General features: G+C 48.6%; 12 protein-coding genes and 1 non-coding gene across 13 annotated transcripts; 10 read left to right on the top strand and 3 right to left on the bottom strand.

The window, feature by feature from the left end:
* Positions 1–96: 96 nt before the first annotated feature.
* On the top strand, positions 97–1,948 carry BDV27DRAFT_140043 (uncharacterized protein; the record flags this gene model as incomplete). Its single annotated transcript, XM_032069575.1, has 4 exons — positions 97–164; positions 358–1,061; positions 1,155–1,460; positions 1,620–1,948. The coding sequence occupies 4 exons, from the start codon at positions 97–99 to the stop codon at positions 1,946–1,948; spliced, it is 1,407 nt and encodes a 468-aa protein (XP_031933874.1).
* Positions 1,949–2,925: 977 nt separating this feature from the next.
* On the top strand, positions 2,926–4,258 carry BDV27DRAFT_119062 (nitroreductase family protein). Its single transcript, XM_032064768.1, has 3 exons — positions 2,926–3,913; positions 3,965–4,074; positions 4,156–4,258. Exon 1 carries the CDS (start codon positions 3,122–3,124, stop codon positions 3,740–3,742), a length of 621 nt encoding a protein of 206 aa, XP_031933875.1. The 5' UTR covers positions 2,926–3,121; the 3' UTR covers positions 3,743–3,913; positions 3,965–4,074; positions 4,156–4,258.
* On the bottom strand, positions 3,968–4,831 carry BDV27DRAFT_151649 (uncharacterized protein; the record flags this gene model as incomplete). Its single annotated transcript, XM_032071387.1, has 2 exons — positions 3,968–4,074; positions 4,156–4,831. The coding sequence occupies 2 exons, from the start codon at positions 4,829–4,831 to the stop codon at positions 3,968–3,970; spliced, it is 783 nt and encodes a 260-aa protein (XP_031933876.1).
* A 594-nt stretch (positions 4,832–5,425) lies between these two features.
* On the bottom strand, positions 5,426–6,428 carry BDV27DRAFT_164977 (RTA1 domain-containing protein; the record flags this gene model as incomplete). The annotated part of the gene is made up of 3 exons (XM_032073796.1): positions 5,426–5,898; positions 5,956–6,198; positions 6,257–6,428. 3 exons carry the CDS (start codon positions 6,426–6,428, stop codon positions 5,426–5,428), a joined length of 888 nt encoding a protein of 295 aa, XP_031933877.1.
* An 814-nt stretch (positions 6,429–7,242) lies between these two features.
* Positions 7,243–8,610, top strand: BDV27DRAFT_140047 (uncharacterized protein; the record flags this gene model as incomplete). Its single annotated transcript, XM_032069576.1, has 3 exons — positions 7,243–7,315; positions 7,509–8,088; positions 8,148–8,610. 3 exons carry the CDS (start codon positions 7,243–7,245, stop codon positions 8,608–8,610), a joined length of 1,116 nt encoding a protein of 371 aa, XP_031933878.1.
* Positions 8,611–8,919: 309 nt separating this feature from the next.
* Positions 8,920–9,483, top strand: BDV27DRAFT_401 (uncharacterized protein). The gene is made up of 2 exons (XM_032076545.1): positions 8,920–9,037; positions 9,101–9,483. Exons 1-2 carry the CDS (start codon positions 8,977–8,979, stop codon positions 9,391–9,393), a joined length of 354 nt encoding a protein of 117 aa, XP_031933879.1. The 5' UTR covers positions 8,920–8,976; the 3' UTR covers positions 9,394–9,483.
* Positions 9,484–10,828: 1,345 nt separating this feature from the next.
* Positions 10,829–12,937, top strand: BDV27DRAFT_119068 (pepsin-like aspartic protease). The gene has a single exon (XM_032064769.1). The coding sequence runs from the start codon at positions 11,521–11,523 to the stop codon at positions 12,772–12,774; it is 1,254 nt and encodes a 417-aa protein (XP_031933880.1). The 5' UTR covers positions 10,829–11,520; the 3' UTR covers positions 12,775–12,937.
* Positions 12,938–13,231: 294 nt separating this feature from the next.
* BDV27DRAFT_119069 (Zn(II)2Cys6 transcription factor) lies at positions 13,232–15,178 on the top strand. Its single transcript, XM_032064770.1, has 4 exons — positions 13,232–13,601; positions 13,657–13,973; positions 14,037–14,167; positions 14,229–15,178. Exons 1-4 carry the CDS (start codon positions 13,298–13,300, stop codon positions 14,938–14,940), a joined length of 1,464 nt encoding a protein of 487 aa, XP_031933881.1. The 5' UTR covers positions 13,232–13,297; the 3' UTR covers positions 14,941–15,178.
* Positions 15,179–15,660: 482 nt separating this feature from the next.
* Positions 15,661–17,075, top strand: BDV27DRAFT_151654 (uncharacterized protein; the record flags this gene model as incomplete). The annotated part of the gene is made up of 2 exons (XM_032071389.1): positions 15,661–16,856; positions 16,913–17,075. 2 exons carry the CDS (start codon positions 15,661–15,663, stop codon positions 17,073–17,075), a joined length of 1,359 nt encoding a protein of 452 aa, XP_031933882.1.
* Positions 17,076–18,460: 1,385 nt separating this feature from the next.
* Positions 18,461–22,042, top strand: BDV27DRAFT_119072 (uncharacterized protein). Its single transcript, XM_032064771.1, has one exon. The coding sequence runs from the start codon at positions 18,598–18,600 to the stop codon at positions 21,832–21,834; it is 3,237 nt and encodes a 1,078-aa protein (XP_031933883.1). The 5' UTR covers positions 18,461–18,597; the 3' UTR covers positions 21,835–22,042.
* Positions 22,043–22,617: 575 nt separating this feature from the next.
* Positions 22,618–22,754, bottom strand: BDV27DRAFT_t4. The gene has a single exon. It is a non-coding gene; the product is annotated as a tRNA-OTHER (tRNA).
* A 287-nt stretch (positions 22,755–23,041) lies between these two features.
* Positions 23,042–23,436, top strand: BDV27DRAFT_151656 (uncharacterized protein; the record flags this gene model as incomplete). The annotated part of the gene is made up of 2 exons (XM_032071390.1): positions 23,042–23,109; positions 23,205–23,436. The coding sequence occupies 2 exons, from the start codon at positions 23,042–23,044 to the stop codon at positions 23,434–23,436; spliced, it is 300 nt and encodes a 99-aa protein (XP_031933884.1).
* Positions 23,437–23,631: 195 nt separating this feature from the next.
* BDV27DRAFT_119073 (inorganic phosphate transporter) lies at positions 23,632–25,448 on the top strand. The gene has a single exon (XM_032064772.1). It carries the CDS (start codon positions 23,685–23,687, stop codon positions 25,371–25,373), a length of 1,689 nt encoding a protein of 562 aa, XP_031933885.1. The 5' UTR covers positions 23,632–23,684; the 3' UTR covers positions 25,374–25,448.
* The last annotated feature ends 106 nt before the right edge of the window (positions 25,449–25,554 follow it).

The raw sequence follows: 25,554 nt of genomic DNA on the forward strand, positions 1-25,554 counted from the left end.
TAAGACGTCGATAATCATCGCCTCGTATTTTCGCCAGGACATCGATTCTAAAACATAGATGTCTCATAGAGTTCTGGTTTGCTAATTATATCTGAAATGACAACTCCAGCAAAACGAAAGCGGGCGAGTAAACCAAAAGTGCGGACGGGCTGTATCACCTGCAAGTTAGTGCTACTGGCTATTGGAACCTAATCCCGAGCGGAGATTCAAACAAGGAGATAATCGGTGCTAAGACATCTGCGATGCAGGATCCGGAAAGTGAAGTGTGACGAAGGCAAGCCCGCCTGCACTCGGTACGACTAACATAAGCAGAGACAGTGAGATTAGATGGGGCCGTAGACTGACAATCAATCCCAGGTGCATAAGTACAGGACGAAAATGCGACGGCTATGCTTCGCAGCTCGCGCGATTAAAGATCTCTCAGCCGCTCTTGACAGTCACGACTGCCAAGTCGAGTACGGAGTCACGCGCGCTGGAATTTTTCTTTCACAAGTCGTCCTCCCAGCTGTCCGGGTTCTTTGAAGGCTCGTTCTGGAAAGTCACTGTCCTCCAACTCAGTCTGGTGGAACCCGCCATTCGCCAAGCCATCGCTGCAATAGGCTCGCTGCATGAGCACAAAGGAGGTTGTAAATTGATCCCCTCGTTTAATACCGCAAGTGGCGACCCCCATCCGGCTATCCAGCTGTATACCCGGGCTCTTCGCTCGACGATAGAGAAAGACGCCGCCGATATAGGCGCAATTCCTACGGTCGTGGTGGCAAGCATTCTGTTCACGGCCTTTGAGTTTCTTCGGGGGAACGCGTCCGCCGCAGCCTCGCATATATCGAACGGTATTAATCTCCTCTGGGCATGGCGCGAGAAGACCGGTAGTCGGCCGAAGGTGCCGTGGGGCCAGGGGTATTCCTCGTTCCAGTCGTACTTTGTGGAAACGGAATTGGCCCCGATTCTGAGTCTTTTCAATCTCAACAGTTCCGAGTTCCAGCCCGGCACACGCCGAAAGGTCTTACTGAACCCAGTTGATACCGGTCTGCTTATTCTCACGGACCGGTTTGAAAGCCTCCGTGAAGTTAGGGTAGCCATGGTGGACTTGGTCACTGCTACTGCGGGGGTATTCCAATTATTGGATCAGAATTTAAAATTAGGAAAGCTACCAGATGCTGGATTGCTAACAATAATAACCGGACTTCGGCAAACGCGCGACCGCTGGAAAGTGAACTTCGATGATCTTGTTCGGCGGCAGGGGTCAACGTGGAACAAGAACGACCAGGATGCGGCTGAAGTCCTTCGTCTAATGTGGTATTCGACCGTAATGGGAACGACCACGTACCGCGTGGGCTCCGAATGCGCCTGGGACGAGCACCGAAAGGACTTCGAGGAGATTGTCCGCATCGGCGAGAAGATCGTGTCGGACCCCGACCGCTACCCTGATGAGCTATCAAAGACACTATGTCTCGATTTCGGTTTGTTATACCCCCTCCATGCTGTCGCATGGAAGTGTCGCTGGCCGCGCCTTCGTCGCAAAGGATTAGATTTGCTTCGGCGGATGCCGAGAAAAGAATGGTGGTATGAGGTTAGCCACTACTATGATGTATTTTCACAAATCATGGAATTCGAAGAAGCGTGTCTAGATCCGCAGGAGGTCGCTGCCACCGAAGACGCCGCCATCATCCCCGAGCATGTCCGCGTGCATGATTTCTATACCGAACAGACATCCACGAAGGCCAACGGGTGCACCCTTCATAAATTGATATTGTTGACAAAACCAAATGGTCTGGACGGAGGTTGGCATTTCACAACGGAAGACTTGTGGTTGCCAACGCCGCCTGACGACGGCGACACGGTTTCACCCTTCAACCTGTTCTGTTGCAAAGACTGGGCGAAGGCTGAGCTGTCGAACCCTCCGACAGTGAACATGGTGACAAATGCTGTGCTGGGACCTGAAGAGTGACCGGGAACACATTCTGATGACTCCTTCAACGGGAAACGCTCGACCCTTATGGCACCTATCCTGAAACCTGTCAACCTGAGCCTTGACCTATAAATTACCCTATAGGGACGCCTATGATGTCCGGGCATTTTTCGGTAGTCGAATGGGATGGTTTTTCGTTTGTCAAAAACTACCTCCACGACCGGGTGGCTTGCCCACAATCGGTAGGACGATGCATGTACTAGGAGTAGGAAGTGGGCACAATCTGCACCTTTTCCTGAATGATGGCGCCCAGTATTAGAGCCTGGGTCCCTATGATGTCGAAGCGTGACTTACTTGATAACCCGTTTATTTACTACGAGTTAAGGAGTGTTTCAACGCACTAGAGTTATTAGTCGCCGACGTCAACCAGTACCTGGGTTTGATTATCTCCCCTCAGCCATATAACTTATAGAATAGATCAATACTAATTGGTGTATGTGTTTCGATGAGACGGTTGATCTCTAACTGCGACGGCACTATTGTCTCACGCGCCCTCGTGATGTTACCCAGTTTGGTGGGATTTTTAGCATTGGAATTGCGTGAATTATTATATATTCTACAACCTTGACATCCGAATCTTGATCACCTCTAAAGTGATCTAGGTATAATCTATACGTAATCATATACGTCTTCTCCAGGAGCAAAGAAAGGTATGTACCAACAAGGGAATTGCAGATACGCTATTATCGATTTATAATCTAGTCTTGGGATGGAACTATATATCCGGGGTCGGATTTACCTCGGCATCGTCCACTAAACCACACCCAGGCTAAAGTCTAACTTTGTTTTTAAGGATGACCAAGGATTATGGCATCCTCGTATTTGAGGCCACACCGAATTTGAACAGATTGACTAACAAAGCATGACACATAGTTACCTAAGGATGTTTAAGCATAGATAAGTTTTATTAAGCTAATTGAACCGTCCCTTTGATTCTCCAGAGCCAATCGGGACTCGGACAAAAGCCTACTGAGGATCCCGATCCCCCGGAATTATTAATAACGTCATTTATCCGAGATCTGTTCAAATTGGAAATCTATAAATACTCGACAATGTCCCTAACGAAAACCACACAGCAAAGACCTCTAATTCCAATTTCTTCGCAGTTACACCCTCCACACCAAATCCCAATACAGCGCAGATAGAACCACAATGTCAAAAGGTAGCGCAGCCCTCCTCGCCGCCCTGGCTAACCGGCGATCCTACTACGCGCTCCGCCGCGAATCACCCATCTCGGACAGCAAAATCCAGTCCATCCTCGGCTCAGTAATGCACAAAACCCCGTCCGCATTCAACTCCCAAACCACGCGCACAATCCTCCTCCTCAACCAAGAACATGAGAAACTCTGGAACATCACCAAAGACGTATTATTGGCGCGCATCGGACCCGAGGCATTCAAGCAGACGGGACCGAAGCTGGACGGGTTTAAGGCGGCATATGGCACCGTGTTGTTCTATGAAGACCAGCCTGTGATTGAGGATCTGAAGGCGAAGTTTCCCCTCTATGCGGAGAACTTCGAGCCTTGGTCTGAGCATACGAGTGGGATGCATCAGTTGATGGCTTGGGTAGCGTTGGAGGAGGAGGGGTTCGGGGCTAACTTGCAGCATTACAATCCTATCATTGATGAGAAGGTTGCGGCGAATTGGAATGTGCCGGCGAGTTGGAAGTTAAGGGCGCAGCTGGTGTTTGGTGTCCCCGAGGGGGAGAGGCCGGCGGAGAAGGAGAAGAAGGAGCTGGGGGAGTTGATGAGGGTTTATGGGGCCAAGATTTGAGGTTCGTTTGAGACGGTCTGTTTGAGCGATGGTTTAAGACCAGACGCAATAGAAGTATAGAAGTATAGCACAGCGAATAGAGGTTGTGAATTTGAATAGAAGAGAGTTATTTGAAACCCATGACACTTTACTATTTTTGACCAGGATCGGTTTGTTATATGAGACATTTCACTACGATCAGTTAATACCTTCAATTGAGGTGGTGTGTGAGGGTCAACCCACCGATCAAGCGCCACCTCCACCAAGTGCGCCAATGGCTCCCAACGTTGCCGTCTTCCCCAAGCCTAAATCCGTGCTTCTATACATGGTAGGCGGCATCCAGGCTGCTAGTTCTGTCCAAAGGTTAAACATGAGAAGCACGGACGACCGCAAGGGTAGTTATAAGAGCGTCGAGCTATGGAATGTTAACTCACCATCCGCTTTAGCCTCGCTACTCTCAGCCGTCTCAGACCAAGCCCTCAAAACCCACAGTGCAACCAGTGCATCTCTCATATCCTGGTTCATAGATGCCGTAACAACCAACTTCAACCCTTCGCCCTTCCCCCCCTCAAACGCCACCTCCTTACCCCGAGCATCGGTCCATCTATACCCACCCCCAGTCCACTTCATCTTCGCACTGAACAAAGTTGTCTCCAAATCTTCATAAAACAACGGCTTATCCCCCATGGTCTTCCCCGGACTCAGAAGCGCCTTAAACTCCACCTTCTGAAACCGCGATTTACTCATCTCAAAGCGGATATTGCCCAAAGACCCAAGGGAGACGGAGGTAATATAATAAGCGGGAACATCTTTCCGGTACTGCGCATGCGCCGGGTGAGCGAGATAGAATATGTGCTTCCTTTGTGGCTCGGGGGACTTGCTTTCGAGTTTTAATGGTGCATCGGTTTCTATTCGTTCGAATTTTACTGATGTGAACTTTTGGGGTAGAGATGAGATGTTTTGGGATATCTGGTAGAGGGGTGTTGAGGGGGCTGTCTCGGTGTGGATGGATTTGTTTGATAGGATGAAGGTGGTTGGAGGTAGGGTTTCTTGTTCGGGGAAGTGTGGTGTGGAGGAGTAGGGAGGAGGTGGATCTAAAGTCGAGTCCATTTTCTTGGGTTTGATTTGAGGATATGAGGAACTTGTGAATATATCGATGTGGAATATTCCGGGAATATCAATGCGTGGCTAACTTTTTGAATTTAAGCTGTAGTGAATTCTCATAATCATGAAATATGTAGCCCACATGGTATGTTACAACGTCGGGACATGACGTAGTCATATGGTGTGGCTGTGAGGTGATCTGCGAGGCCCCTAACGTGGGGAAAGCATGTATGGACGAGAGGTATCGATATCAGAGACCTATTTGGTTCCTTCGTGGCGATGCACAACTGCCAAGACGCCGTTTGTTGTTAGACTCTCGTGTTCGGTTCGGGGGTCCGTATAGTTTGGTGTGGGCGAGTTGTTTGCTGGTGCGACGCAGCGCTTTTCGGTAGAGTCAATTTGGACGGCGCCTCACCGAACCTTGAAGTATAGATTATGCCGTGGTGGTGGTTAGTATGGCCCAAAATGTAGGAATATTGAAGCTCTGTTGGTGATAGCTTCATGTTGAAGCAGGGGCTATTCAGAAATCAAATTTAATCTACCGCGTATGTACAACAAACAATGCAAAAAATGTCCCAGATTCAATGCAAAGCATTCACATCATACAGACTCATCGCGTAGCTGGGTGGTCATCGTGTAGGACCTGTCTAAAGACGCTTCCGCCTTCGCCAACGGACCCAAAACCTTTGAAGGATGGAACAAACTCATTCCCACCATTGTAATGAACATAAGTGTCGCGTCGAACACGTACATGAATACCTCATGGCTAATTAGGTACCCATCGTTGCCTTGCGCATACTCGATCAAACGGAAGATCGACCGAATGAGGATCAGAACACTGGCGCCGTATAGACCCAACATCACAGTTTCCCAGGTAGCTTCGCGCCAGCTGCGAGGAAAGATGGAAGTTCCGGTAGATCTGGAAGTTGGAGTTTTGCGAATGCGATAATGGAAGATGGTCGCAACAATGATGAAGACGCTAAAGAATACGAGTTGCACGCATAAACCTGCGATTGTGACGTTTTCACCCGTGTTCATTGCGCTGACGGTGCCGCTTGCCATGATTCCACCACCTTAACTATAGTCAGCATTGAAATAAGCACGGTGGAAAATATTGGGCTGCTCTCTACCTGCTCCTTGTGCCAGGAATGCGATCACATCGCCCGTGACGAAGATTGCGGTCAGCCATTTGGTGGATACTGGACTGAGTTTCTCTGCATCAAGATATCCGATGAGGCGGCCTAGAGTCATATATATCGAAGCGGCGTAAAGAGGGGGCGCAAGAAGAATCAAAATAGTTCCCACGGAATAGATGGGCACGGATTCTTTATTAGAATGCGCTAGCGCGCGACAGATGTATCCTATTATCTGGACTGGTCTTTGTTAGGTTCGCGTTATTGACTTGTTATTTCCAGGGAGAGTTGAACGTACATATCCCACCAGTCACAAAGACCAGAAAGTACCAGCATCTCGCGCGAACAGTTTGCCAGAGATGATACGCGGTTGTTAGAGTGAATAGAACAATGAAGATTATTGCTGCGACAAGGGATGGCGTATAGCGGTACAATTGAAAGTCGATTCCGCCATCGTCGTGATCACTCATATTGACTGATATCGCAGATACTACTAATTCTGAACTGCAAGGCGAAGGGTCAAGTATTTTTTTGCGAAGGTAAGACTTCCATCTTTCTTTTTCATGGCCATATTCATGTTTTTAATGGGGCCTCGAATTCGAGTTCGTTATCGTTTCCACCTCCGGATCTATAATTATAGTCTGCGGATGTCTCCACTTGCTCCAGGGGTTCAATCATCAATGGTACAACATTGCCGCTATAAAGTGACTAGAATAGCCAAGCCTGGTCACAACAACGGCCATCTACCGAGATGAAGCAAATAATCCGTATGCTTACACTCATAGGAAAACCAATAGTTGCTAAGTGGTTATAGTTTGAATGATTAAATATTGAACCATTGCCGTTTGCCAGATGGTTTGATATCAGAAGCCCTAACGGCGTCGAAAAGCAACATCATGACGATCTAGGTTAACATGGGCAACACCAGGCTATTGTTTTATAGCCATTCCTGACCTCTCCTGAGTCTGAAAGCAAGTACTCCGGATTGTAAATGCAATCTATTTGATCTTTGGGGTGCTCCACATTCTGTGTTTCGAGACCCACGCTTGCCGCCACTGAAGATAAGTTTTCATTGTAATGTGGACCCCTTCGTTCAAACGGCCAATTATATCTGGAAAGCCCCGTATTCGAATCAGTGTTCGTTTTCGCTATCGTATTACTTAAATACGCCGCACTTCGAGCAGCTACTGCTCGCGATCCCCATATTTGGGCCTTACACACATCTTATCTCGTGTCTAACGAATAACGAAGATTTCGTCGCCTTGCCACTACGTCAGACGGAACATGCCGCCCCGGAGATCACACAAGAAGTCTCGCAACGGCTGTGACCAATGCAAAAAAAGGAGAGTAAAGGCAAGTATCAAGATCTCATAGCGCCATTACCTGGCTCTTTTATCTCTTCCTTATTAATGGTCTCCAGTGCGATGAAGCCGATCCATGTTTAAATTGTACTCGTCGCAACCTCTCGTGTAGCTATCAACCTCGGGTTGTTACACCACAACCTGAACCAAAGAAGAAACATGCTGAACAACTAATTACATGTACCCCAGCTCCCGGTACTTCTCTTGCCGAGATATCCGCACGGACAGATGCCGCCTTAAGTGTCTTCCAGCGCAATTTAACAGATACGGCATACTTCGTGCGAGAGTGGAACGGTCAAGACCCCGAACTGATGCACCATTACTGCATCTCGACATGTGCTACCTTATCAGATCAAGAAGATATTCTCCACGTGTGGAGAACTGAGATTCCGAAGATCGCTTATTCCTATGAGTTTCTCATGCATGGGATCTTATCGTTATCTGCACTACATTTGTCATATGTCAAGCCCGAAAAACATAGTCATTACCTTAACAGCTCCACTTTCCATATGGCCCTAGGGCTTCAAACTTTCCGAACCATACTCCGGAAACCAACAGCGGAGAATTGCGTTGCACTCTTCGCATTCTCGAGCGTTATCATGGTCTGGATATGCGCGGTCCCCACCGACTCCAAGGATGCACAGCCTCTGAGCAGTGTGATTGAGATGTTTAATCTCTGCCGTGGTATAACATCTCTCCTGGAGTTCTTTCCATTGATTAGTAAGTCTAGTATTGGGCCAATAATTGCTCGGGACTGGAGTGAGAAAGGGTATGCGACCCCTATGATCTCATCGTGATTTTGTCTTTTCCAACTGATTTGATTCATAGGGATACGCCTTTTCGTCTATTCCGTGGCCTTGATGACCAGATCAATAAGCTCAGATATCGGCTCACTGTTGAGGAACTTGCAGAAGAAGAAAAATCAGTCTTGGAGCATGCCATCAGTGAACTGAAGAAAACCTGCCAACGCATTGAACATGCCCGCACCCTCTCTGCAAGCGGTATGGCTTATATTTGGCCGATTGTAGTCCGCACCGGGTTTGTTAGCTTGATTGAGCAGAGAAACCCTTTTGCCCTTGTGTTGCTAGCTTGCTACTGCACACAGCTACATGTTTTCCGGGGTTTTTGGGTTATGGAAAAACGTGCAGAATCACTCCTCTCGGAGGTCTTGGCAGTTATACCACCTGGGTACGCAGATCTTTTGGACTGGCCACGGCACTTTTGCTCGCATGGTCCTGATATGGAGAAATGGCGTGTCTTTCACCCAAACACGGAGGAAATAGTTCAGTGAAGGTCTCTGATGTTTATGTTTGAATATAGTGCACGTCTTAGAATTTCCATGTCCATGATTCCTCCTGTCTACATTTGCTAGCGTTCATTCTAGCAATGAATCTTATGAACAGCAAGCTCTTCCTATTCATGTACTGCTATGCACTGTATTCTAGTCACCACTACTCCGTAGATGAGTGAACAAACATAGATGCCTAACATACGGTCACGTGCTAAGATGTCCATAGGCACACACTAAGCCAGGAAGGGTAATCGGAGAGGGGGCTTCAACACGCCCCAATTTGGTTAGTGACATAGCAATCCATCCGACATTCATTCATGCCACAAAGTCCACTCTGAAGCATCGATCGCTGCGCCCAACCCTAATATGAGAATTTCCATCATTTCGGTGGCTATTACCGCATGTTGCCTGTTTTTAGTAGGATGTGGTACGAGACCTTTGCCGTGCTTCCTATAGAAAGCCTCCAACGTCCATAACTGATGAACGACAGGCATCTTACTCTACAACAACACGCGGGTCCCACCGGAAGCTATGGACCGACATGCCTACTGCGCTGACTGCATTAACTATGCAAGCCGTGTGGATGACATGATCCGTCGTAGCAATAACGTTCGGGGAAATAAGCAGTTCTTCAAATACGCTTCGGACGTATCGTGTCGGGGCCAACTGCTAACTAGCAAGCGGTGTCTACGGTATCGCCGGGCATTCCTCGACAACCCGGATAGGTTCATGTTCGATATTGAAGTCCCATCTCAGGCTTGTATTGCTATCAAGGCTTGCTAGGAGGTTTCGTACCTTCTTTCGCCGTTTCTTTTCTTCCTCTTGGGTCACGCTTTTGGGTTGAGGCTGTGTTGGCCAATCTGTCCCTCCATTGACCTCAGGGAATGGGGGTCTCAGGAGGTGAGCGAATGGTCCAAAGTGAAGGCCTGGTCATGAGGTGGTATTTCCTAAGGGATCAATTGAATGAAAGTCAAAGCAGGTGGCACTGCCCGTTGCCATAGATTGGCTTTGGATCCGGATTGGTTGTCACTCGTCACACTGCGATCGGAAAAAAACCCACCAATATCGAAAGCCATTCAAACTACTACGGAACTAATGTACATAATATTTCAATACAGGGTGTACATATGATTCAGGATTATGACTGCGAGGGTGCGTTCGCTCTGCTTACTTCAACAGTCGAGCTACAAATCTTAGACTTTACTAACCTGTCAATGTATTGGTAAGAAATGATGGGTCTTGGTGGTTAGTAGCTTGGTATTTAATCTGGCTACCATTGGCATACTTATTATACGTCCGCCTGTCTACTTTACATTAAAACCAACGATATGCAGATCGAGGCCATACGCTAAGCCCGATTAAGGCAATCAGTACTCCAATGTGAGTTCTTGTCCCTTGCCATTCCAGTTTAAATTTAGCTTGGTTTCTTCTGGCCAATAAGAGTATAAAGTGGTGACACCGTATCAGGACAGTCTGTACCAGCAGTCTCCTAAACCAAATCTAAGACGAATGGTGAATGGAGGTTGACGATTACAGTATTGCCTTCCACATGTTGTTCCTAGAGATTATATTCTAAAAAGTACATAGTTCCCAATCATTAGTTGGGGTTTCATCTGCATGATAACCCACGTGAACCTTGCCATGTAATTAATAATACTATTTATTTGTTAGAACTAGGGTTTAAAAACCAGTCTCTCTGAGCAAAAAATGGAAGGCAATATCGGACGCGACAGTACGGACGTTTCAGCTGGGATGGGCCATGGCATGACCTATGGACCATAATTACCGCAAATTCTGTAGAAATGAAGGACTGATCTTTTTGGGCGAGACTCAGTCGCGAATGTGCTCTGGTCGTTTATATCCCTGTCAGTAGATCCTTGTATAAAAATTGATTGTGGTAGCCTAAGGCCACAGCCGGGCCAACCAACACTCGGATTTCATTCCTATTGGCTGCTGCAGGCAAGTTCTGTTGGGGATTAATCTCTAAAGTTCCCAATGGATAAAAAACCCTACGACGATGAACTGAGCTGAACTAGACTGATCAGACTATATTCCTTGCGGTAATAAGCATATAACAGGAAGGATCGGCGGTGTTCGATGCATCTTTGACGTCAAACGCTCAACGAGCAGGGGTCTTAGGGCCCAACTACTAGTAGGTAGTATCTCTGAGCCTCGTTCACAACGCACTCGGAATATTGGCCGAGAACGTTCGATCCGGAAATTACTTAGGGACAATAGAATCGAGCTCCATTCGCACAGGCCTGCTGGCAGAATCAGAAAGATCATTCGTCCTTGGTATCATTCAAATTGGAGATTACTGCCATAGGACATGAAGGGAAAAGCACTGGAGAGAGACGATACCTTTGAGCCTCACATTATCATCGTACAGAGTACTATTCTGTATACGGAGAAATAGATTGTCTTTTATCGGAGCCTTAAACAAGATCTTGGGCCGAAGTGGTTGCGGTGGCTTCCTGCATGCGATGCAAGGGCACGATTGGCCCAGCCTCCGAGGAGACGTGTGGACTTCCCGTCTGTTGGAGACACCTGGACCGTCCTTTTTGTTTCGCATTATAACACTTCGTATGGCAAACTTTTCACTGGGATCTCTTTGTTTAACAATAGGCAACCGAAAATTAATAAAGAAAAAATATCGCCGGGGCTTGGCAAACCCCGCGGCAGCGCAGCCCTATTCGGTGATCGACCTAAATTGGATTGATACCACAAAGAAGCTTGGCTTAAGGATCCAAATCCTGTCCCAACACTAGAGAAAACGGGAGAAAACGGGTGCCTATCCTATACCTCCACTCAACTATATAAATTCAAGCTCAATCGACTCGTTCTACCCACAGCACAACACAACACAACAAACATTCATAGTTTCAATCTCCAGGACTTACTACAGCCAAGATGAAGCTCCTCCAACTATCACCAATTCTTCATTTCACTGCCCTCAGCTCGGCATTGACTCTTCCGTTAAACCGTCGCTTCCCCTGCGAAGAGGAAAAGTCCCACAATGTTCCCCTCCTTGCAACTCTAGGCGGAAGTGTCTTCGATGTTGACGTAACCGTTGGCGCTGACAACCAGGCCTTTAAGCTGCTCGTCGACACAGGAAGCAGCGACACATATATTATGCGGGACGGCTTTACTTGTATCAACGCAACAGACAATCAGATCATCGCCCCAGAAGACTGCATGTATGGCCCAGAAACATACCATATCTCGTCGAGCTATGAGCAAGTCCCTGACCAAAATTTTGGAATCGAGTACGGTGCCGGTTTAGCCAGCGGTGTCATGGCCTACGAGACGATTACTATAGCGGATATTACTGTGCGTACAAAGCTTGCATTCGCCGACCGCTCAAACCCAATGGGCGACGGAGTGAACAACGGGCTCCTCGGCCTGGGCTACCCCAGCTTGACCTCGGCTCATCCGGGCACTTTCACCCCCAATGACACCTACTTCTATAACCGGACCGTGTACAGCCCCGTCGTCAATTCCATGTACGAGCAGGGCTTGATAGAAGAGCCGTACTTCAGTATCGCACTGGCTCACACCTCACGCGACAGTACTGAAGCGTTTGGCGGCTACCTCAGTCTTGGCGAGCTCCCTCCAGTGGAGCTGACGAGTGAATTCAGCACCGTTCCTGTGGAAATTATGGACAATATCCCAATAAACTTTACCTCCAATAAGCGACAGATCTCCTACTGGGCTTTCACTACTCCAGCCGTAAAATACGGACCGGCGGAAGAAGAAGAGGATGCCCTCGTGGTGGACAACACCCCCTTCCAGCTCTTTATCGACACAGGAAACGAGTTTTCTATTCTCCCTACTGCGGTTGTAGACCCGGTTAATACACGATTCGACCCTCCTGCGGTTTACAACGAGGAGCTGAAGGCTTACATTGTTGACTGTGGCGCCAAGTCACCTGTGTTCGGCGTGGTTGTTGGAGACCAGACCTTCTACCATGCTCCAGAAGATCTTATCTACAATACTGGGAATGGATATTGCGTCTCTACCTTGGTCCCCTCGGAGAAGAATGGAATCCCCGGCCTTGTGATCAATATTCTGGGAGTGCCCTTCTTCAAGAATGTTGTTGCCGTGTTCGATTTTGGAGAAGATGAGATGCGGTTTGCTCGGGTCTCAAACGGATATTTCCTTTAATGAGATTGAGGGTATGTGACGTTCTGGATCGGTAATATTTATGATGCGCGAAAAGATTCTTAATTTGGTTTTGTCATGTTGTGATATATTTATGATAGTTAGATAGTTATATAATGTGTGGATGCAAATAGACAGACACCAATTGGCAAATGCTGGCCCTCCATCTCTCCATGGAATGCTCTTAACTCCACCGTCCACGGGAAACTCATTCACAACCAACCCCCTGGCCGAAATCGTGTTATCCCGTTTATGTCTGAATGGGTAGTATTATACCGGACTCATGTCGCGCGCTATGTATGTTTTTATCTGAAATCTGCATTGAATTCTATGAAGATAAGCATGGGTGTCTGTTCCGCCCCCACCAGAATGATCACGTAACAAAGTTGACACTGCCACCAAATCCCTTTAACTGCGTGTTTAAATGATCGACATTATCTCTCCAGAACTACCGCGAATAGCCAGGTTAGCTACTTAGATTTATGTCAATCTGAGCCCCTCCTCGATTGTATGATCCGCGGAAGGCATGGCAGAGGATCGAAAGCGTCACTGCTGGGAATGCCTTCGACGGTCCTTAGTATGTGACTTCACGCGACCGCAGTGTAAGCGATGTTCAACGACCGGGGTTATCTGCCCGGGATACAATGATACGCAGCCTATCAGGCTAAGGTGGCTCGCGCCCGGGAGAGTCAAATCTCGTAAACGGAAGCCCATGAACAAAGACACCAAAGAAATAACGAGGAAGCAGTCGGCTAGCCCAAATGATATAGTTAGCCCTCCAACAGAGTTAAAAACTGATCTACATGTGTTTGTCCAGGCGACAGAATATTGTCAGTGAGAGAGCTGGGGCAGGCGTCTCGTTAATCAGACTGACTTGTTCGACAGATAATGCCTGCATCTACCCCGATTTACTCCATATCTCCAGACTTGGCCCAAACACTGCCATATATCCAATCACACCACCGATCTTCCAGATGGCCATTGCGACCCATCCTGATCATATCCGACTCGTGATCGTCTGCATGACCCTGAGTCATCGAATGAATCGCGCCAGACATGGACCCGAGTGCCATGCGCTGGCGCGGAATTTCTTTCACTACCGTGGCCAGCTCATTCGATCTCTAAGTGATGATATTAGAGTGGAACATAAATGCACGAGCGATCTCGTCATTGCTGGCATCCTGACACTTCTTCTTGTCGATGTACGTCGGTACACCCTAGTGGACGCAAGGATAGATAGTACTGACCATGTCTGGGCACACAAGGCCCAACAAGGTGCCTCGCCGCATTATCGGTGCCATCTCGATGGAGTCCGAAGAATCTTCATGTTACGTGGCGGCATGCGTTCCCTGGCCCAATCGACCAGGATGGTGCCATTGCTTCTATTCGTCGTGTTGTATGTGGTTGTAAATAGTACTGTTCCTTTCAGTGACCTCCCTGGTTTGACTATCATACAGCACCGCCGTCATGGGCGATACTTCCTCGCCTGTACCCGATTTGACCATGGCGACCTCGCATCTCGAAGAGCTTGATTTCATGATAAACCAATATAGTAGTCGACCATTCGCCTTCGCGGCATACCCTACCGCCTTATTTGCTGAGATCATCAAAATCAACTACCTCCGCGTCCGGGCCTCGAAGAGCGACCCCACACCAACCTGCGTATATACCAACAATGCATATGAAATTCTTAACCGGATCCATAGCTTCTCTGCAGAACAGTGGGCTGAGCCCAAGTCGAGAGCCCATGCAGAATGGGTACTTCTAGGAAACATCCACCAGGCAGCCGTGGCTCTGTACTGTATCCTTTCTCTACAAAGCTTAGCCATCCTGCCTCAAAGCTCTTTCCTACAACAGCATTGCATCTATCACACTCAGCTCTTACATAGGCTCCTGAGTGACGCGTTGACTTTCCACCGGATTGAAAGATTCATCGTCTGGGACCTAGTAGTGCTAGGCGTGGCGGCAGTAAATGACGCAGGAATCCGGAAGTTTTTACGGCAGCAACTACCACAGCTAAGTCACTCTACCGGGACATATGCACCCCTCATGGCGCGGACTCTTCTGGAGAGATTCTGGGCGTCGGGCGAGACGCATTGGGATGCATGCTTCGATCAGCCTTATACTTTTGCCATGAATATGTCTGTGGATGTCAGTGGGTTGCGGTAGTCGAGCTGCGCTAGTTGTGTCTTCTCAATCTTTTTGTTTTTTCTTTGCAGGGTTTCCTCTTTCCCTCTTCCTTCCCTGGAGGCAGGTGAATGGCTTGAAGACAAGTAGCCTGTGTGGTAGTCTCTTCTCCCAGCACACACCACTGGCAACGCAGTTTACAGCAACGCTAATAGATGTTACACACCGATAAGGAGGCAATGGCAACAGTTTAGATAGAGAATATTATACCTGACATTTCGAATGCAACTTAATTTACGCTTATAAAGTGAAGAGCCAGCCTTCTACTTGGTGAATCTCGTATTTATCAGATAGTTGGAACTGTATCCCCAAGAGGATCATTAGTTGTGGATTCAAAAATCAGGTTGGTAGCCTGAGGCAGCGACCTTAGATCGCTCGTCCCGTAGTTAATAAAGCTACCATAAGGTGCCGCCCAGTCGCGGTAAATATGGTCTATAATAACCGAACACCAGAGGAAAAACAAGCATCTAATCATGTGCTAATCTTAGAAAGATTATAGTCTCTTAATCAGTAGATCTATTGGAAGGCTTAAAATTTCTTAGAATAGATGTCCCAACCCTATAATAATAGATCAGCGTGTTCCACAGATGAAGTAAAAAAAATTCCCGAGAAAACGCGTATTTTTGAGGGGACGCGAGCGTCAACAACACGTCCACCATCCCACTGACCTTAACCAACATCCCAGCCCTCCCTCTCCCCAACATGGTGCATCTCTCCTCCGAGGTTGTGTTAGAGATCCTGCGGTATGCAGGGCCCGATATAATTCCTTGTCTACGGATCAATTCCCAGTGGTTTAACTGTGGAATTTCCCTTGTATGGCGACGTGCACGGTGTTGGCTCCTTGGCCGAGTCCCAAAGCACCGAAGACAGATTTATGCGTCGGTGATCCGAGAATTTATTGTCTATCGAGGGACCAACAAAGATCTGAGAGAATTCAGTCATCTTTCCTTTCCGAAGTTGGCAATGCTACGTATCGACTTAGAACAACATGACGACCATGACGCCCTAGACCTTTCGTTACTGAAATGCTACATGCACCAAGGGCTTACACAGATCGAACTCAGTGGAACATTTGACCCTGAATTGCTTAGCCTTATTCAGGTTTCCTGTCCTAGGTTATATAACTTCTCAATTAGCAGACAAGATCCCCGTCTGACGCCAGAGATCCTCCTTGAGTTTCTTCAAAATTGCCCTGCATTATCGGACATATCTATCCACTCCGAAGACTTAGCCACCGGTAAAATACTCAATCATCTGGCAGGTAGCAAGAAACTGGAAAGGCTTTCTCTTGAGGGTCTCATCGATATAGACGCCATTGGAGGTTTCAATGTATCATCTCCTTTTAAGGCCCTGCAACACCTAACGATAACAGTCACGGAAGCCGCACTTCCATCGCTGGTGGGCATGATCAAATCAATCCGGAGCTTCAACCTAACCCTAGGCGGCCCTGACTGTTCTGAGGATTATGACAGTGCGGCCCTTAAACATATCTCCCAGTTGACTGAACTACAGATCCTGACTCTGTTCATCTGGGGTAATATGAGGATCGCGACCGAGGACATTGTGTCTCTCAAAAGCTTGACGCATTTGAGACGCCTTAGCATCAGCGGACTCTCTGCAATTTCTCTGATAGCGCCGAGACTCCAAGACTCTGACTTTGAAGAGCTATTTAAAAACCTCAGCCAACTGGAAGCCCTCAATTTTGATATTTTTCGCTCTGATATTACGACCGACTCCCTTGTGAACCTAGGGAAATGCTGCCCATTACTTCAACGCTGCGAGATCATGGGTATCTATGACATGGCGGCTTTCAGATATGAAAAACAACCGTTGTTTCCAGCGCTGGAGCTTCTTTCTATCGGAGCATTTACCAACTGTGAACGACTGTTCTCGTACAGGTGACAGACATTCTAATTTACACTGCATCTACAAATTCACTGACTTTAGATCCCAGTCGACCTTATGACCACGTCCGACAAATCGTGAAACACTTCCCGAATCTACAGGATCTCAGTTGTACGTTCCGAACGTTTCCAATTGTGCAGGATGATCTTCCGGATAAGATCGTGCAGTTATGGTGGAACAGACAAGAAAAGGCCAGAAAAGCCAAGCCATGAATAGTAGTAAAAAAGGCAGTTACAAGGAAGCATGCAAGCGATTTCCGTAGTCACAACTATACTTAGGCTGCTGTTAATCATCTATCAGGTACTCCATGAAGCAGAATAAACTGCTCCGTTTCTCCTCTTAGTAGTTGGCTTGGGTGCCGTGCGGGTGAGCAATGGCTCTGATTGCGCGACGAGTATCAGTTAGGCAGATTAGTTCCTCGTTTTGGAATAGACTGGTTAGGCAAAGGATGAATACGCCCAAACTGCCATATGTCAGTTGGCCCCGTCTGAGATACGCCGTTACGAAACGTGATAGCCTCAAGGTATTCCCTAGAGAAGCTGGAGAGAAATGCTACCGGCGAAAGGGGAGGTTGATTCGAATAACAGGTCGGCTCCTCGGGTCGTAACAAAATATGTCATTGAACAGACTTGCCGAAATCGTGAAGCTCACAGTCCGACTCGCAATCCATTTCTTAATCTAATTTGTGATGCCCCTACAATTATCCATGTTCTACTAGGGGCTGCCAGCTCGCTGCTCAAGAGTCTAGCAAAGGCATGCACAACGAAAGATTCATATGGCCTTTGATCACACTCCCTAACTTACTAGGGATTATCTAAATCGATTATTCTATATTAAGTATCTAGATTACCTAGATTTCCTAAACCCTTTACCTACATAGATTGCCTATCTAAATCGCCTATCCTACTTAAATAGTAGTGCAGGCAGTGCAACACGTTCAAAAGCTCTAGAGAGCTGGAATGATGTCATTGATAAATTCTCAACCGATCAAAGGCCAAGTACATTGACCGATCAGAGCCCAGATCCTTCTCGCAGTCCCATATAATGCTAGTTTCGCTTCGCTCAGCTGCGCCATTGTTGGTCACTACAAATACAAAAGTCCATCTGATCAACTACTGGTACTGAGGTAGGGCGCGCAAAGATCATGTCGATCCCTGTGGGGTGGTTCGCTTACAGATTGTGAGTGGAATTATCAGAGCCTATTCTATTTAGTATACAGCTGGCAAAAGTTCGTATGAGTAAATGATATACAAGCAGCCCCACCGAGATCAGCTCGATCTTTTTCCACCCTGCCACAGCCATATTATGTACCGACGCTAGATACCGGGATAGTAGCCGATTCCCCTTCGTATGATTAGTTCGCTGGTTACGTATAACAGACTGTGGCATGATGCGGCTCTATCTCATGAGTCATGCAAATCTTTAGTTTCCAATGGCCACCAATGAAGTCAGAGCCCGCACTGGGCTAATATCTCCAGGCATGTAACGTAAATGTGGGGAGCTAAGGCGGGGTCTATAATAGGATGGCGTATACAATTTAGCCGGACGTTACTGTGGCTTCCTACCAATGACTCACATAAGCTCAATTGGAAGGAAAGCGCCATTCTGCTCAGGGACTAGGAATGAATGACATCGAGCTCTTTACAATGACTCACTAGCAGGAAACATAAATACCTGCTTCGATGGGAGCATCACTTTACTTCCAACTCACCTTGTCAACAATCAGCCATCAGGATGGAGGTTTCACACCCCGCGAAGGCAGAGCAGCATGATCTGCTGCTCGTGCTCGATGCAACATATTCCATGAGTTCCTTCTTGGCGTCGCTCAGATCATCCCTTCGTCAGATAGTATCCATGTCGGTGCTCACCCGCTGTTTCTCGCGGATTGGATTAATAGCCTATCGTGACTACAGCGCCCCGACCCTGTTAGAATGGTCCGGATGGTACGATACTTCACCGAATGCGACGGGTATACAGCCCGACCTACTCAAGATTGCTGCGTCTCTTCGAACAGAAGGAAACTGGGACACCCCCGAAGCGGCAAAGACAGGACTGGCCAAAGCCTACGAAGTCATGCGTCCGGATGCCAGAACAGTGATTCTCTTCTATACGGACGCCCCTCCTCATATGGCCGGCAACGCTCAACTGCCAGACCTGTGGCGAACAGAGGATAATGGTGTACGCGAACACGAAGCCCTATCAGTTCCTACGAGCTATGGTGGCTTTGGCCCGGTGTTCAAGGACTGGGTTTCAGCATGTAACCTGCTCCGTGAAGGCGAGAAGAAGGCCCAGGTCTTTTGTCTTCTCCAGCCACGCATGTCCCATTCTTTCGTTAGCTACTATAACTATCTTTGTACCATGACACAAGGCTCATGTATCATATTGCATGGTGACCTCCCTTCGGTTATCACCAAGGTGACCGTTGAGGTCTTGTTGACATGGATGGGGATAAGCAAGCAGGCTGTTGAGGATACTGGTGAAGAAAGGTACTCGCAGCTTGTCAGCTACCCTGACATGACGGGGATAGATACCATCCGCAGTGAACGCGATGAAGAAGCTAGCTTGTTCTTCCCGACCCCAGCATCTTACGGTCCTGCTGGTAGCCTCAAGATACATCACCTGTCACCCTACATTATGGAGAAATACATCCACAAGAAAGGTAGCCCTGTCGCCGATTTCGCCAAATCATGGGCTACCGATCTATCGTACCAAGAGCTAGCGGTTAAGCACCTGAAGCATATTATTACGGAGGATGTGAGTGTCATCGCTCTCAATGCAGTCTTCGCCACGCTCTGGCGCAACATCTGCGATGACCGAACCCACCCCGCCCGATCCGAGTTACTCGACGCATTCAGCTTACATGTAAGCCGAATAAATAACGATGAAGATCGGTCCCGGATGACGGAATGGTTAGAGGCGTCATACGACTACTCTGGAGAAGTTGCAGAACTTATCAGCAGTGTCCCAGAGGCCGACCGATTTCCCTGTGTTTGCTTCGATCCTACCCTCTCTTTCAAGCACTCCAATCCCATTAATAAAGAGAGGGCCCAGCAGGAAGCGGCGGATATTACCAAGTTCACGAGGGCAGAGCTTCTGGAGATAGGCCGGTCATGCCACCCAGACATCCTTCGCCGTCTCGGCGGGGTTCTAACTCAGCTAACTTACATTGAGAGTCCAGCTGACATGCCTGAGCATATTGCGTCAATGACGAATAGAGATGTCCCACGGATTCCTATGGCTCTCGCGAAAGACGAGTATGAACGCCGTTTCTGGCGAATCCTACTGCATGTTGTTGTCCCGGGTACAATGCTGTCTTCTCGGCCAGCCTCCATTCTGGCTGCCTTTGCTTTAAGACTAGGTATCACACCTTTAGTAACTGTAGCTGAGACGGAAGTACTGGCTATGAGGGAAAAATGGAACAACATCGAGGCACCAGAAACATGGACGGTTTCATGTCTCTCCCTACTCGTTGATGCTGATCGCAAGTACCAACAGCGGCGGGCATTGGATCAGGCAACGGACCATGCTGGTGAAGTCACCGCTGCAGTGATCAAGCCACCGACGCTTTTGAAGCCGAGTGATCGAGAGCTTTTTGAGAAGTTGATCGCTTACCGGTTCTTGGAGCTGAATCTCCACACAACGGTTACCGCTCAGATTGGATGGACGCCCGAAAAGACGGCATTACCCATCGGCCCTCTCGTCACCTGTCGGACCTGTCAGTATCCACGATCAGTCACCGTCATGGGCCGGGATGGACAATGTGGCATGTGTATAAACGCGGGGTTTCCCGAGGCGTACGGCGCTACAAAGGAAGATACCGAACAGACGCCGATAACATGGGTGGAATGCTACTATCCAGCCTGTAGGGTACAATATGTAGTATATGGAGTCCACAAGCTACGGGTCCGACCGAAATGCTACTACTGCAGAGCACAGAATGCTTCAAAGTCTACAGGGGACGCACAGCACTCGCTCCAGAATGCGCCCTATGTGGAATGTCACCGGTGTCTGAGTCGGATTATCTGGCCGGAGCCATATCGCCCCGCTAACTTCTCCGAGGCTGATTTTGTTTGCCCAGCGTGTATGGCAGGCCGGCAGACAATAGTGAGCGAGGAGACTAGTGCGGAGCAGCTGACTGGAGAAAACACGCTGTCCTGGCTCATTAAAGACTCCCTGCAGCCAGATGGTCATATTTTCAGCGACCGCTCGCTTTACCACACCGTGTCAACAATCGGGCCGGATAACTTTGTCTCTCGTATCACGCTTTTCCCGGTGTTAAACCCGCGCCTCACAGTGCGAGGCAAGCTGATTCAGAATAGTGAAGCAATAGTTTCCAAACTACAGGGTTGCGTATCCCGATATCGCTCTGCGAGGATCGCGTGCTCCCTCTGCTTCAGCAATTTCCATCCCACGGCGCTCAGCTCCGCCTGTGGACGTCGAGGCTGTCAGGAGCGGATCTGCAAGGACTGTCTGTCGCACTGGTATGGCCTTAATACAGCCGGTAGAATGATTAACACGGCAGCCCTCGCATGTCCCTTCTGTCGACGGTTCCCCTCAGCCAAAACATTAGCTAAGCATGGAATGGGTATTCATGCCGTCGGAAATCTTCAAGCTGCAATCCAAGAACGTGGAACATGGATTTACTCCTGGTGCCGGGCTTGTGCTACGGCGAAGCCGTACCTGGAACGGGTTTGTGCCCAGGGAACGCCAACAGAGGTCACTAACTGGCGCTGTGAAGACTGCTCTGCGCCGCAAAATACTCGAGTCAGACCATGTCCGGGGTGTGGAGTCATGACAGAAAAGATCAGTGGATGCGGCCACATTGAGTGTGAAGTGGAAGATTGCCACACGCATTGGTGTTACTTCTGTGGGGGCAAGTTCGATCAGGATGCTATCTACACTCATATGAAGGCAGCGCACGGCACAATATATGACCGGGAAGATGAGCTTTACGACGACTTTGACGACTAGTGTGCTATTAATGGACATGAGCAGGATTTTTCTACTGAAGTGATGACGCTTATAGCAATAATCTCGATATATTAGCGATTATATTAATTTTGAATATATATTCTGTTTTATACTCTTAGCCGAATTTTGGGATAATACTGTACCTTGAATTTCACTATGTTTATACAGAACCAGAAAAGACAAAACAGAGAAGATTTTTCGTCCTAGCTCTAAATCGAGAAGTATATTGACTGACACACTAGTCAAGAGTAATGGCTACGCTAGTTTAATTAAGAAAGCCTTGGATTAGTCGTGAATAGCTATTGAATACATTATTGAATAAAACTTTCCACGGTTTTTCATCGAATACCATATTGAGCCTTCCACGATGGTGTCGTTAATATTTATATTTCCTATGATACGGCCAAAGACAGCAACCAAAACCGAACTATATATATTGGCCTTGTTGTCCCTTTATAGCTGACACTGTAGTCTACTTTGCTAAAAGGATAACACGAACAATAAGGATTGATCTTAGGGTAGATGAAGGCTTTGTTAGTTTTACTGAGCGAAATGGTAGGCTTAAGAAGTGGTGTTCAGCTATCCCACTTGTGTACGAGGGTTGCCAATAACGAGATCTCAAATCGCATAGATGTCCCTACTACAGTGCTTTACGTTCTTGTCTCTACCTATCGATGGGCACCTATGACTAGGGATGATTGCAGACAGCAAACAAAAAGGGATAGACAGATTGAAATAGAGCTAGACAGGCAAAAATGGGAAGCAAGTCGCAAAAAAAGATGTTGACGAGAGTGGGATTTGAACCCACGCCCCTTTCGAGACTGGAACCTTACTCCAGCTGAGAGATTATTAGTGAACGTTCGATAAGATACTAAAGATATAGTGGTACTAACCGCCTTGGACCGCTCGGCCATCTCGCCTTAGTTGAGTTATCCTTGTTAAAGGATAATTTATAAGCCAAAAGTATGCCACATACTGTGCACACATCGCTATAGGTCGGCATATTCTACAGAATTGCACATGGTATATTCCATAAACATGCTCTACGGCGGCATTCTACCTGAATTAATGTGTGCTGAGTTCTAATTGATGCTCAGTGGCAAGTGGTCGCGTGTGTACTGCCCTTTCACGACCCACACAATGTCCGCGCCCAGTCTATGACGCCTCCACTGTAACGAACGACGAGACGCTCCCACGTGGGTCAGCAATGCCTCGCATGGTGTTTCGAAACTTCGATTTTGCCCGAGCATTTTCCCAAGAGTGGCAAATCCCCTCGTGAGTTCTAAATCATGCGAGCGTCCGCAGGTTCAAGGTTTCTGCCAAGTCACGCACCGAGATACCAAGACGGGCTTAGGATATCTTTTCACCAGTGCAGCAACCCTAAACGACTATCTCGAACCCCATCCTCAACCAGAAGATCAGGAACGTGCTCGAAAGGGCCTTCTGATTGGGTGCTATCAGGGTCCAGTACCCTCGGATGGCGTCTCGGCGGCACTTGGCGCCAAGTCCGCTCCTCTCGGCATGCTGCGAGCGGAAGATGAGCCCTCGACCAATGTGTGCGATGCCAGAGCTCACGTTCTCCTGAGTACCAATCACCACTAGCTGAGGGACCGAGATGAGGATGCAGCGCTCGATGCCTTGGCGTGAAGTCTGTAGGCACGTTTTCACCGAATGTAGCAGTCTTCCCGACTATAGGAGAGAAGGGTTACTACTTAATACTCTTCTGCCCGTAGAACAACAAGTTTTGAGGTGCAAAGATATTCAGTCCTTCAAGACAACCTCAACCTTATACCAATCCTTCCCCTCGCCCTCCGCATCCCTTTTCGGTGCGGTTCAGCACGCCGCCCAACATGATTCCCGCCATCACTGCAAAGTATGACTGGATTCTGGCATTGACCTCTATTGCCTTCGTCTTCAGCGCCTTCGGAAATGGTGCCAACGATGTGGCCAACTCATACGCAACGTCCGTGGCTGCTCGGACCCTGGAGATGTGGCAGGCTGGTATCCTGGCTACTATCACCGAATTCGTCGGTGCCGTGGCTTTGGGTAGTCGTGTGACTTCAACTATTAAATCTGGCATTATCAGTCCCGACCGCTTCGTGGGCAAGCCCGGCACTTTCATGCTGGCCATGGGCTGTGCAGAGATTGGAAGTGCCGCCTGGCTGATGGTGGCGACTAACCTCGGGTGGCCGGTATCAACCACGCAAACCGTCGTCGGTGCTTTGGTCGGTGTTGGATTCGCTGCACAAGCAGAGATTTCCTGGGGATGGAAGAGTGGCAGTGTGTCCCAAGTCGCAGCATCCTGGGGTATTGCCCCGGCTGTGGCTTGCGGTTTCTCGGCTCTTATCTTCGGTATCCTCAAGTATAGCGTGCTGGAGCGTAAGGACCCTTTCAAATGGGGTATGCGTCTCATTCCCGTCTACCTCTCCATGACCGGAGCTATCCTCGCCCTTTTCATCGTGGTTGAGGCCCCTACTGCTCCTTCGCTCGAGGAGTTCGGTGCCGGCAAGGCTGTCGGTATCGTCCTCGGTGTCCTCTTCGGCTGTCTCCTCATTTCCTACGTCTTCTTCGTCCCTTATTTCCACCGTCGCCTCGTGAAAGAGGATCCCCGTATTCAAGTCTGGCACCTTCCCCTCGGCCCCTGGCTGCTTAAGGATGACTGCCCCCTCTACTGGCCTGGCAAGGGTGAAAATTTTGTCATCAACTACTACGAAGACGCCCATGGTGAAGTCCGCGCCGGCCAGAAGGATAACGAGAAAGCAACCGATAAGAAGGACACGAACATTTCCGACCTCGAGCGCACCGCTGAATCAGCCATGGCCACGCCCCAAATCCAACCAAAAAAGCCCATCATCGGCCCCCACGAGCGCTTCCTCCAGCCCGTCGAACACCTCTCCTGGCTCAGTCCGGCCAAATACTGGGGCTGGACCAAATTTATCCTCCTCCAGGGCGTCACTCGCGACGTCGTCACCCACGACTCGGAGCACCTCCGTGCCGTCCACGCCCGTGCCCGCCGCTACGACGACCGCGTCGAGCATCTCTGGACCTACTGCCAAGTTGTCTCCGCCATGATGATGTCCATCGCTCACGGCTCTAACGATGTCGCTAACGCTGTTGGCCCCTGGGCTGGCTCGTACGCCACCTACCTCTCTGGCGAGGTGAACACCAAGGCGGAAACTCCTGTCTGGTTCCTCGTCATTGCCGGTTTGCTCCTGGGTGCCGGATTCTGGTTCTATGGGTACCACGTGATGCGCGCGATGGGTAACAAGATCACCCAGATGTCACCCACCCGTGGGTTTGCCACTGAGCTTGGAGCCGCGATCACTGTCCTCCTGGCGTCTCGACTGGGTCTCCCCGTTTCGACCACACAGTGCCTTACTGGAGCCGCTACTGGTGTGGCTCTCATGAACTTTGATATGGGAGCCATGAACTGGCGCCAGCTTGGATTCATTTTTATGGGCTGGGTTTTGACCTTGCCTGCTGCTGGATTGGTTGCAGGACTGATGTGTTTGATGGCTTTGAATGCCCCTCACTTTTAGTGAATTTTTGGCGTGATTCAAATGGCACGTTGATGGCGTTGTTGTATAGAGATTTCCGGGTTTGTTGTTCTGGATTGCTTTCACTACTTTTATATACCCCCCCCCTTTTTTTAATCAGATAGAGTTGAATGCTGAAAAGTTATTACCATATAATATTTCCTCCCTCGCTACACCGCATAAT

This window comes from Aspergillus caelatus, assembly GCF_009193585.1.
Source record: "Aspergillus caelatus strain CBS 763.97 unplaced genomic scaffold BDV27scaffold_1, whole genome shotgun sequence".
Lineage (NCBI taxonomy): Eukaryota > Fungi > Ascomycota > Eurotiomycetes > Eurotiales > Aspergillaceae > Aspergillus > Aspergillus caelatus.

Excerpts from the sequence above, each read along its gene's own strand:
- BDV27DRAFT_119068 (XM_032064769.1), top strand. The coding sequence starts at position 11,521 with ATGAAGCTCCTCCAACTATCACCAATTCTTCATTTCACTGCCCTCAGC.
- BDV27DRAFT_119069 (XM_032064770.1), top strand. The coding sequence starts at position 13,298 with ATGGCAGAGGATCGAAAGCGTCACTGCTGGGAATGCCTTCGACGGTCC. Across the intron at positions 13,602-13,656 it reads TGTCCAGGCGACAGAATATT|ATAATGCCTGCATCTACCCC; the intron begins GTCAGTGAGAGA and ends CTTGTTCGACAG. Across the intron at positions 14,168-14,228 it reads TTGCTTCTATTCGTCGTGTT|CACCGCCGTCATGGGCGATA; the intron begins GTATGTGGTTGT and ends ACTATCATACAG.
- BDV27DRAFT_119072 (XM_032064771.1), top strand. The coding sequence starts at position 18,598 with ATGGAGGTTTCACACCCCGCGAAGGCAGAGCAGCATGATCTGCTGCTC.
- BDV27DRAFT_401 (XM_032076545.1), top strand. The coding sequence starts at position 8,977 with ATGAGAATTTCCATCATTTCGGTGGCTATTACCGCATGTTGCCTGTTT. Across the intron at positions 9,038-9,100 it reads CCTGTTTTTAGTAGGATGTG|GCATCTTACTCTACAACAAC; the intron begins GTACGAGACCTT and ends GATGAACGACAG.
- BDV27DRAFT_119062 (XM_032064768.1), top strand. The coding sequence starts at position 3,122 with ATGTCAAAAGGTAGCGCAGCCCTCCTCGCCGCCCTGGCTAACCGGCGA.
- BDV27DRAFT_119073 (XM_032064772.1), top strand. The coding sequence starts at position 23,685 with ATGATTCCCGCCATCACTGCAAAGTATGACTGGATTCTGGCATTGACC.